This window comes from Schistocerca piceifrons, chromosome 1 (genome assembly GCF_021461385.2).
Source record: "Schistocerca piceifrons isolate TAMUIC-IGC-003096 chromosome 1, iqSchPice1.1, whole genome shotgun sequence".
Classification (NCBI taxonomy): domain Eukaryota; kingdom Metazoa; phylum Arthropoda; class Insecta; order Orthoptera; family Acrididae; genus Schistocerca; species Schistocerca piceifrons.
In genome coordinates, this window is record NC_060138.1 from 336,629,986 (window position 1) to 336,642,475 (window position 12,490).

General features: G+C 38.3%; 1 protein-coding gene across 2 annotated transcripts in view; it reads right to left on the minus strand.

The window, feature by feature from the left end:
• Window positions 1-12,490, minus strand: part of LOC124783363 (U2 snRNP-associated SURP motif-containing protein) — a 165,327-nt gene that overhangs the window by 18,472 nt on the left and 134,365 nt on the right. The window contains exons 19-21 of one of the 2 annotated variants that reach the window (XM_047254015.1): window positions 11,430-11,583; window positions 8,129-8,319; window positions 4,438-4,509 (exon numbers count right to left, since the gene is read on the minus strand). In XM_047254015.1, coding sequence (XP_047109971.1) covers window positions 4,438-4,509; window positions 8,129-8,319; window positions 11,430-11,583 — 417 coding nt within the window. The remainder of the gene's footprint in view (window positions 1-4,437; window positions 4,510-8,128; window positions 8,320-11,429; window positions 11,584-12,490) is intronic. The other variant, XM_047254016.1, reaches the window with a different exon arrangement.

Consider the following 12,490-nt stretch of genomic DNA (forward strand, 5'->3'; position numbering starts at 1 on the left):
CCACTTGTATTAATATCAAGAGCTCGGATGGAAACCCAGTTCTAAGCAAAGAAGGGAAAGCAGAAAGGTGGAAGGACTATATAGAGGGTCTATACAAGGGCGATGTACTTGAGGACAATATTATGGAAATGGAAGAGGATGTAGATGAAGATGAAATGGGAGATACAATACTGCGTGAAGAGTTTGACAGAGCACTGAAAGACCTGAGTCAAAACAAGGCCCTGGCAGTAGACAACATTCCATTAGAACTACTGACGGCCTTGAGAGAGCCAGTCCTGACAAAACTCTACCATCTGGTGAGCAAGATGTATGAGACAGGCAAAATACCCTCAGACTTCAAGAAGAATATAATAATTCCAATCCCAACGAAAGCAGGTGTTGACAGATGTGAAAATTACCGAACTATCAGTTTAATAAGTCACAGCTGCAAAATACTAACGCGAATTCTTTACAGACGAATGGAAAATCTGGTAGAAGCCGACCTCGGTGAAGATCAGTTTGGATTCTGCAGAAATGTTGGAACACGTGAGGCAATACTGACCCTACGACTTATCTTAGAAGCTAGATTAAGGAAAGGCAAACCTACATTTCTGGCATTTGTAGACTTAGAGAATGCTTTTGACAATGTTGAATGGAATACTCTCTTTCAAATTCTAAAGGTAGCAGGGGTAAAATACAGGGAGCGAAAAGCTATTTACAATTTGTACAGAAACCAGATGGCAGTTATAAGAGTCGAGGGGCATGAAAGGGAAGCAGCGGTTGGGAAGGGAGTGAGACAGGGTTGTAGCATCTCCCCGATGTTATTCAATCTGTATATTGAGCAAGCAGTAAAGGAAACAAAAGAACAATTCGGAGTAGGTATTAAAGTCCATGGAGAAGAAATAAAAACTTTGAGGTTCGCCGATGACATTGTAATTCTGTCAGAGACAGCAAAGGACTTGGAAGAGCTCTTGAATGGAATGGAAAGTGTCTTGAAGGAGGATATAAGATTAACATCAACAAAAGCAAAACGAGGATAATGGAATGCAGTCGAATTAAGTCGGGTGATGCTGAGGGAATTAGATTAGGAAATGAGACACTTTAAGTAGTAAAGGAGGTTTGCTATTTGGGGAGCAAAAGAACTGATGATGGTCGAAGTAGAGAGGATATAAAATGTAGACTGGCAATGGCAAGGAAAGTGTTTCTGAAGACGAGAAATTTGTTAACATCGGGTATAGATTCAAGTGTGAGGAAGTCGTTTCTGAAAGTATTTGTATGGAGTGTAGCCATGTATGGAAGTGAAACATGGACGATAAATAGTTTGGAAAAGAAGAGAATAGAAGCTTTCAAAATGTGGTGCTACAGGAGAATGCTGAAAAGTAGATGGGTAGATCACATAACTAATGAGGAGGTATTGAATAGAATTGGGGAGAAGAGGAGTTTGTGGCACAACTTGACAAGAAGAAGGGACCGGTTGGTAGGACATGTTCTGAGGCATCAAGGGATCACAAATTTAGCATTGGAGGGCAGCGTGGAGGGTAAAAATTGTAGAGGGAGACCAAGAGATGAATACACTAAGCAGATTCAGGAGGATGTAGGTTGCAGTAAGTACTGGGAGATGAAGAAGCTTGCACAGGATAGAGTAGCATGGAGAGCTGCATCAAACCAGTCTCAGGACGGAAGACAACAACAACAACAACAACAACATCTGAATTGGTAAGCCTATGTACTTTTGTTACTTTATAATATGTTGTTGTTATTGCTGTTGCTGTGGTCTTCAGATCAAAGACTGGTTTATGCAGCCCTCCATATTACTCTATCCTGTGCAAGCTACTTCAAACTACATCCTTCCGAACCTGCTCACTGTATTCATCTCTTTGTCTCCCTCTACAATTTTTACCCTCTACACTTCCCTCCAACACTGAATTGGTGATCCCTTGATGCCTCAGAACATGTCCTGCCTACCGATCCCTTCTTCTAGTCAAGTTGTGCCACAAATTCCTCTTCTCCCCAATTCTATTCAGTACTTCCTTATTAGTTGCATGATTTACCCATCTAATCTTCAGCATTCTTCTGTAGCACCACATTTCAAAAGCTTCTGTTCTCTTCTTGTCTAAACTGTTTATCATCCTTGTTTCCCTTCCACACATGGCTACACTCGATACAAATACTTTCAGAAAAGACTTCCTAACACTTAAATCTATACTCGATGTTAACAAATTTCTGTACTTCAGAAACGCTTTCCTTGCCATTGTCAGTTTACATTTTATATCCTCTCTACTTCAACCTCCATCAGTTATTTTGCTCCCCAAATAGTAAAAATGTGACTGATTTCTGAATCTAGTTCCCCCAGCGTTACTTGATTTAATTCAATGACATTCCATTATCCTCATTTTGCTATTGTTGATGTTCATCTTATATCCTCCTTTCAAGACACTTTCCATTCCGTTCAGCTGCTCTTCCCGATCCTTTTTTGTCTCTGACAGAATTACAATGTCGTTGGCAAACCTCAAAGTTTACATTTCTCCTCCATAGATTTTAATTCCTACTCCTAATTTTTCTTTTGTTTGCTTTACTGATTGCTCAATATACAGATTGAATAACATCGGGGATAGGTTACAACCTTGTCTCACTCCCCTCTCAACCACTGCTTCCCTCTTGTGCCTCTCAACTGTTGTAACTGCCATCTGGTTTCTGTACTAATTGTAAATAGCCTTTTGCTCGCTGTGTTTTACACCTGACACCTTCAGAATCTGAAAGAGAGTATTCCAGTCAACATTGTCAAACACTTTTTCTAAGTCTACAAAGACTAGAAACGTAGGTTTGCCATTCCTTATCTTTTAAGATAAGTCGTAGGGTCAGTATTGCTTTATGTGCTCCAACATTTCTACAGAATCCAAACTTATCTTCCCCAAGGTTGGCTTCTACCAGTTTTTCAACCATGACTTATTAAACTGATGGTTTGGTACTTTTCACACCTGTCAACACCTGCTTTCTTTGGGATTGGAATTATTATATTCTTCTTAAAGTCCGAAGGTATTTTGCCTGTCTGTCATGGTTGGCTCTCCCACGACTATCAATAGTTCTAATAAAATGTTGTCTATTCCCGGGGCCTTGTTTCGACTTAGGTCTCTCAGCGCTCTGTCAAATTCTTCATGCAGTATCATATCTCCCATTTCACCGTCATCTATATCCTCTTCCATTTCCATAATATTGCCCTCAAGTTCATTGCCCTTGTATAGATCCTCCATATACTCCTTCCACCTTTCTGCTTTCCCTTCTTTTCCTAGGACTGGTTTTCCATCTGAGCTCCTGATATCCGTACAGGTTGTTCTCTTTCCTCCAAAGGTCATTTTCCTGTAGGCGGTATCTGTATTACCCCTAGTGATATATGCTTCTACATCCTTACATTTGTCCTCCCTCTACCATCCCTGCTTAGCCATTTGGACTTCCTGTTGATTTCTATATATCAGATATAATATATAAGTTTATATAATACATCAGTTTCAATTTATGCACAGCTCTGTGAGTAAACACAATTCTGAAGTGCTACATGGTGCCACGATTTTCTTTGCCTTCTTTCCAAAGCCATTACTGACTAAAACCAATAATCCACCTGCCACACTGATTGAATCATGGCACAGAGCGTGTGATGGTGCAACCTCCCTACAGGAGTATTGCTTCCCATGCAATGACTGACACTCTGCTTGTGTTGTACATGGAACACCCTGTATTTTTTTCCATGGAGTTGTGTTGATTCAGATTAACTTAAAGGTGGAACACTTTTGTTGGTTGGCTGATTTATTTGGGGGAAGGCACCAAACAATGAGGTCATCGGTCCCATTGGATTAGTAAAGGATGGGGAAGGAAGTCGATTGTGTCCTTTCAAAGGAACCATCCAGCATTTGCCTGAAGTGATTTAGGGAAATCACGGAAAATCTAAATCAGGGCGGCCAGACTTTGGTTTGAACCATTGTCCTCCCCAATGTTAGTACAGTGTGCTAACCACTGCACCACCTCACTTGGTGGAACACTATCTTTTAGAATGTTCGAGGTGTTTATTACAGCGAAGGAAGGGAAATTAAAGGGTAATGAGCAGTAGACAACAAGTTTACATGAAATAGAGCAGAAATTTGAATTAAGGAAGCAGGAGCCATCCCAGTGTTTCAGAGAAACTATGAAAAGCCAGATCTGGAATGCTGCAGGAATATCTGAACATCACTTTCCCCATGCACCTGCTCACTTGGTGATGATGTTATTGATGAACAAAACTTCATATGCAGAAGGGAAGTCACATGTTATTAGGATGCTGCTGATACAGCTCAAACAGGTGCAGGGATTTTTTTAATACTAAATATGAACAATACAAGAAAGAAATAAACATGTACCATGTTATGAAGATATTTCAGCTTTCCAGATATTAGTAATTATTGAGATTGTACTTGTAGGAATTCTCACCTGTAGCGTTTTGTAGCAACTGGACTATCAGAAGAACTTCGAGATCTTTTTGATTTGGACCTCGAACTTGAACTGTGAGAGATTGAAAGAAAGCTGTAAGTATATGGAGTGTAAAGCCCACAATTATTCTTAATTAACACCAGCAAATTCCATATTAAGTCATCTAACAAGCATTCTAATCATAATGTTATGTCAGCTTTTTTTATTTTGCAGTTATTATTGTTTCAGAATGGTGAAAAGTATTAATTTCATCATATTATTTATTATTCCTTAATAGCAACATTAGTTATTAGTACCTTCTTAGTGTATAAATTCTTCTTCTTTAAGTAAATAAAAAATGCCAGATGTGTTTTGCTTCTTACTATAATCAAACAATGTGGTCAGAAACAGTCTGGAACACTTGTAAGGGTGTTGAGGGATAGGTTGTGTTGTGAAATAATTGTTAAGAAAACAATATGATATGTTGTCATTTTCAAGTTAACCAGCACTGAAGTCAGCCAGCCAATCAGGCCCTTGTGTGCACAAATTCAAGCACCCTGTCAGAAACAGTGTTGGCAGACAAGTCCTTCGTTGGGCATGGGATGGTAGAAATGATCAAACCTGAGCCAAAGGCATAGTAATCTTGTATGCTATTATCTACACTACGTGAACAACTGACACTAACTGTATCTGGTGGGCTGCTTGAATCTGCAAGCACAATGGCCTGATTGGCTAGCTTCATTGTCAATTACCTTGGCAGCGGCACAATATATCGGGCTAACTTCAAGGCTCAGCAGTGCCGCAACATCCATTTTTTTTCTTAGCAATTATTTCTCAGTAGAATCTATCCAGCAACATCTGTCCAAGTTTTTCAGACTGTTTCAGACCACCCTTAGATTAGGTATGTTCTCAACATGTTCATACATTAGTTTCTTTTGGTTATTTTTAGGTTAAAAACAACTTTCTGGTGCAGAAGCTACTCTAGATTTTTAATAGCTTTTTTCTTCCATTTATAATTTTGCATAGTAAAACATTAACCCTATTCTGAATGTTTTACCAAAGTTCACACGGAAGTAAAATTAAGCTATTACTGCAAATAATGCTACAAAAGCATGAAGGGAGTGTATAGATTAAATGGAGCATAGCACACTTTTATTAAAATGGTACTGGAAAGTCCTGAGCGTAATGTAAACAATGGAAAAGATAAATTAGCTTCTTACTGTGAAGTTGAGGCATTGAGCAGTAGACAGGCACACAAACAAGCCAGAGACGCACACAAACAAGCCAGAGACGCACACACAATTCAGATTTCAAACTTTTAGTTTAGCTTTCAGACAATACCCTTCTCCAAGGTTAATAAACATGCATACACACAAGTAGCTACAATGTCCTATGACTGTTAGTTGACTGGGATGAGATGTGTTGCATGAAGCGTGATTCATCCAAATCAAGTCTTCACAGCATCTTTTCCCCAAACCGCCAGGACAATATGTAACTATGTGTGTCTTTATGTTCATCAGCCCTGGAGGATGACGCTGTCCCAAAGATGAGCTACAAGCTCCAAATCTTGTTTACATGCCAGTCTACTGCTCAACAAATTAACAATAAAGTGAGTGGTAAACATTGATTATCTCTCCTAAGAATTATCAGGTGGATTTTATTTGGTGTTTGTCCAAATAAATGCTGTGCACTATGTTTTTCATGCAATGTCCAGTATCAACAGAAAGTCTCAGTTTGTTTCTCCTTACAAACAAATTTATTTTTAAAGCAGAATTTTTGGAGCAGTCCCAAATTAGTTTAGTGCAAGATTCATTTTACTGATACATTTTAACAGGAACAGTAAAACATGAAAAATAACCAGTACTCCAGCAGCAACAGCACTACCCTGGTCCGAGCTGACTGAAGCACTGCTCAATTATTGCTGAAGTATGGGTTACTCTTTGTATTTTACTGTTCCTTTTAACACACATGGATAAAATGAACATTGCACTAGACTTATTTGGAACTGTTCTATCCAACGGGCACATGAACCTCACACATTAAAATAAGTTTGTTTGTAACAGGAAACAAACAGGCACTTTCAACCGACACTGAATGTCACATGAAAGATGTGATGAGCGGTGTTTGTTCAGGTTGATTCCAGCTACACATGGCAAGAAAAAAAATTGCAAATATTTTACAAAACACCAGAGGAAACATGTCTGATGACCCTACATATGATAACTAGGTGGAAAAATATGAAAGAGTGTGAAAGATATACAGGGGGCGAACAAAAATATGGAACACCAATGACACAAAACATTAGCATGCCTAATATGGCGTAGTAAAACAGTTGGCATTCAAAACAGCTTCCAGTTTTCTTGAAATAGATACATACAGGTCCTACATGGTTTTTAAGGGAATTTTATACTAGTCTCGCAGCAAAATAGTGGCAAGTTCATGGAGGTGGATAGGAATCATACATACTCCTCTCCAAAGTAACCACAAAGCCTCAACAATAATGACATCTTGTAACTGTGGTGGGCTGGGGACATGTGGCAATTCATTCTTGTCCTCACAAATCCGGTGTTGGATGATGTCAGCAGTGTGAACAGGAGCCCAGTATCCATGGACCACAGCATCTCCATTGGGGAACAAACATTGTACCATGGGCTGGACCAGATCAGCCAAAATGGTCACATAATCTTTGGCAGTAATATGACCTTGCAGAGCAACCACAGGACTCATGGAATGCCGTGATGTGGTCATTCAAATCACCATTGAACCCCTGCCAGAACACCATTGTTCTGACCATGGTTGATGCTTGCAAAATACAGAGGATGCTGCACAAGTGCTGATCTTGGTCAAATACAACAGTGCAACCTGCAGATTTGGCTTGCATCTGCATCTATGTTCACTTATGCATTCCTCACAGTCTTTCCATGTTTTTGTCCATCCCGTGTGCCGTGTCATACTTTTGAAAGTATTTGCACGCATCACTGCACTGCTATATATAAAGTACCTGAACAAAGAGCTGAAACTGACTGAAAGATATGATGACATAAATGAAGAATGGCATATCTTAGTTATGGCCACAAAAGTAGCAAATGAGATCTCAGAAGTAGGGGGAGGGGGGAATTAACAGAAAGGAAAAGAAAGCAGTTAAAGAAAAAGTGGAAAATACTGGATGGAATAACTACAATATTATGAAAAGGATAAATTGCTACACCATATAGAGGAGATGTTGAGTTCCAGACAGGCACAATAAAAAGACTGCTACACATTTAAGCATTCAGGCAAAAGGTCGTCTTCGCAGGTAGAAAATGCAAACACATTACTGCAAGCACAACTCACTGAATCCAGTCTCAGTGGCCAGAGACTGTGGAGACAGTGATCTTGCGAGCGAGCGAGTATGAGTGTGTGTGTGTGTGTGTGTGTGTGTGTGTGTGTGTGTGTGTGTCCGCAGGTGTTCTACTTTAGAAGAAGGCCTTTTGGTCGAAAGTTTAATGTTGATTAGGAGGCAGGAGAAAAATTGAAAAAAATGGGAAGCTCCACCTAAATTGGGAGTGTGGGCAGGTATAACAGTGGTGTCAGTCAGAAAGAAGACAGTTTCTGTACAGTAATTCTCAATCCTCAGCAGTGGGACTCCAGTCCTCAGAAAAATAGTGTACACTAAGCTGGCTGTAATCATTGTTAATAGCCTATTATCAGTAAGCACATTATATTTACTTACGTCTCTCTGTGATAATAATTCTCATCTGGTGAAGAGCTTCTCCTGTTACTGCGCTCAGACCGGTTTTCCCTGCGTCTCCTGTCAGATGAGGTCTGACGTTCCCTCTCACGTTCTACAGGAACCTCCTGAACATCCTTATCAGCCTCTCTTTCATCTCTTTCTGTCTGTCTCTCTTTCTCTCCTTTCTCAGCCTATAAAAATCAAAAAGCACTGTAAGACAAATTATGAGTATCCTCACATCTTAAACACAATACTGATTAACAGGTTTGTCCTTAGATAGTTAATCACTCACTAAATCTTCCACTTCACTGGAACATTCAAAGGAGGTGTAACATTACCATTAACTTCTCCGTCATTCTTGCAGTCATTTAACCAATCAGTGAAAATAGAATAAAATTTTATGCAACACACACATCCTGCAAATGTCACTTATTCACCCTGAGTGAAATGTGAGGACTTTAAAATTAACCTTTCAAATGAGTAGAAGCCTAATGAGTTTCCTGTAGGTTCTATCACAACTTGAGCATACATCTGCATTAACTCCAAACTGCAAATTTACAATATAGGATAAAATGAATATTCATATAATAATGTGAGAAGAATATTTCCCTAAACATATGGTCCACAGATTAAATGACAAATATTTATCAGGTCAAAGCAAGTGGTAGCAAAGTCAAATGGAAGTGAACACACTTAGAAAAACATAAAAGACAGCTCAGTTATTATTGTATTTAACTAACTACAAGATGAGTTTTTCTTCCTAAATTTGTCATTTGAAAACTACAAGTAAATTCACAGCTTAAACTACTGTATCTGAGGTCAGCATTTTTATTCTCTGCAACAGTTTTGTCTTACATTTACAGATGAAGCTTTGGCGACTGAAGTCTTGTGCATATTTAATTTGAAGAGTTTGGAAGTTTGGGAGGGGAAACAGCATTGTCAGCTTGACAAACCACTAAGATGAATGTGGGAATGGAGTGGTGACAGGGCAGCAAATTTTGCTGTTCTGCCAACCACAGAAATGTATTTCACACACTTTGGTATTTTATGAACATATACCGTGCTTCAACTACAGTTTACTTTGATCCAATTGTAGTTGGAATTGAATTGACTTTAAAATTGGACAAATACTCAACAATAGTACATCTTTCTAAAGCAGACAAATTTATTTAATGCTAAAAACATGTGTTTGCACAAACCACAAGCATAAGCTTCATCAATGGCACTACAGCTGCTACTGCTTTATAGCACTGTTTATTTTCAAGGTTGCCAATAATGTTGACCCCAAGTGATATGATTTCTGAGTTGTTAGGAGATAGGCAAGACAACACATTGTTGTCATTGAGTTTGTTTATATTGTCAGTACTGGAAAAACTGCAAATTGTAGCAATCTATAATGGATGCAAATCACAACCATGACCCTGTTGAGAAATGTGTATCTATGAGTTCGTGGTTCACAACTGGCTAACGCAGACAATTTTAGGTTAACATAATTCCTGAAGCAGAGGCCATAAACAATTGTGCAACAGGGAGAAAATTTGGTGTTATAGAAGCGGATGTTCATAGGTGGAGTCAGTAGGAGGATAAATTAAAGAGTGCCCATTCTAAATGCCAAACTTTCAGGGGACAGAAGCAGAGATCGTTTCAAGAACTGGAGTAGCAAGTTGGTCAGCAAGTGCAAGAGAAACGTAATGAAGACTTCTTGATTATTGGAGAAATTATCCAAGTGAAGGCACTGGAGATACAGAAAAATTTTGCAACTGAATGCATTGCAGAAGTAAAAGTAAGCACTGGCTGATGCATGGGATGATGATGAATGCTGGGTTTACATTAAGGCAGAGAATAACATTAGCTCTGCAACTTCCCAAAGCATTTGGTGAAAAACTGCTATAATATCTGTGTCATAATCACTATACGAAATGGGCATGACTATTTGCTGGGCCATATGAACAAGACAGATCAGATGCCTGTTTGTTTCAATATGCCTTCAAATGTTGTTATCAACATAAAGAGTGTAAAAGCATTCCTATAAGAAGTTCTGGCAAAGAAAAGGACACAATAATAGTAATGCCAGTGGAGCTACCAGAAGGAAGAAAGCTCCTCCCACATGCGATTCTGTGTGGGAAAACCATACCGAAACCAAGACTGCCTGCGGGGCTAACGTTTAAGATGCCAAGAAAGGAGATAAGTGACAAGTGGCATGATGTTAAATTGGTTGAAGGTTGTATGGAACAGAATATCATGTACTTTGCTTAACAGAAGAAAAATTGTCAATGCTGAATTCTTATGGGGACACTTCAATCAGGAAGTTAGTGGTCTGATATCAAAGAACAATGCAGGTCGGGTAATAATTCCTTGTAGCATGACCTCACAACTTCAAGTAAGGGATGTTGTTGTTGTTGCTGTTGTTGAATATACCTTTTAAAGCATACCTGTGACATCTTTACTATGAGTGATGTCTTCAAGGAGACCATGTCTTCACTCCAGGAGGGAAGGCTCTCGAGATAATACCTATACTGGGTCAGTGGAATTTATCGCCTGAGGCAGAATCTCAAATGAATTTATAATCAAAGGATTCAAAAATGGATGTACACCCAATATTACAAATGGCTCACAAGGTGACATAATATGGGAGAGAGCCAGGAAGGAAGAACTGGTAGTAGGCTTACAACGAATACGATACAAGTGATGGTAGTGATAATGACTAAAAAATAGTAGTACAACTAACTAATCACTTACGTGGTAAACAAACAAGGAAGTGAAGACAAAAATTAACATAATCCATTTCTTTTTGTTTATTTCACCACTAAAATGTAGAACATCAATAAAAGACATTAGTTTAGAATAGATATGTTAATAAAACTATTTGTAATTTTGAATAGTCAGAACGTGTAGACAATAAAACCTGTCAAGGAGCCTCTTGCACTCTGATGAACCCAGTATATTCACATCATGAACTCTTGTACCTTTAATAACTTAGGCCATGGAAAGCATGAAAAAATACATATGGCTTACATAACACTCGATATATCCTACCCACTTTATCAAGTTTCTCCTATCTGTGTCAGTTTCCTTGGGCCCTGAAGTAACTCTTATAAATCTTCATATTTTTCCACAGCTAATGCAACACTGACATTGTAACCAAAACATGCTATCCACAACTATGCAAACCTGCATTTCTGATATGACATGTGGAATATTGTGCATCTTCCCACGTACACCACCTTTTTCTAGTACTAAACAGCAAAAATATTTGTACATTTGCTTCTAGACTTCTTACCAATTTCAATGGCAAACTCACCTTTCTTAATAATTTTCGCCTGTAATGTTCCACTTGCTGTTGAATTGTCCAACCACTTTTTAGACTTCTTTGACCACATTCCAATTCATCCTGATACTGTACAGCTTTCAATTCAATTTCTCGTAGCCTGGCTCGTCTTTCTTCATTTAAATCTCTGGTGTAGAAAAGAACATTGGAAAAATAGCTTAGGTGAGACTGCACTACAAACAAACACAAAACTTAAGACTCACATGGTTACAGTGTTTGTCTCTCTTTCTATTTTTATTCAAGAGGGAATAAAATGAAAAGCTTGGTTGGTGTAATGCACACAATGAGAAATACAAAATCAATACAGAATTATACTTACGCTGGAAGCTTTCTCATTTTCATGCACTGTTACAGATGATGAAAAATGTGTTTACTATTCTGTATCATAATCTAAAAGACAAATTGTGGAATCACAACACACACTGTACTCTATGAGCAAAAATGCAAGTTTGCTGCTTCCATTTAAAATACTTTTCTTGAGACTGTTTTGGGATTTGAGCATACCAAACACAGAAAAGTTTCTGTTAAAAAGTGAAGAACAAAAAACTTAAAAGTGCAACATGATGCTGTAAGAAAAAAATGAAGATGCAAGTCAAAAGAAACACAGGAGTTCTCAACAAAGTTAACAGCCCCCACCCACTTCAAAAAGTGTAAAAACCAGAATAATATTCAACAGTTGTCATCATTCAAAAATTGAAATTATAAATCAAACTTAATATGCTCCAAAGGTTCTTTCACTGTTTAAGAAACTACAGAAAGTATGCAGATCGATAATACCATGAATGAAGCTTTGGAACCAATCTGAAATTATTTTTCCCTCTAGGAATCTCAATGAAACATAATTTCCCTTAATCACTCTTTTTTTAAACTCAGTTTCTTTCTGTAATACAGTTCCCGGCATGTGTGTGCTGCCTATCATTTTAGATAGCCCTTTTAAAACAGTTGAAAAAAAAAGATTTATGTATTTGTTCCCCAGTTTTCACCACGTCCATAATGCAATTTAAGGCAACAGTGGGAAATCTATGTTCTAACTG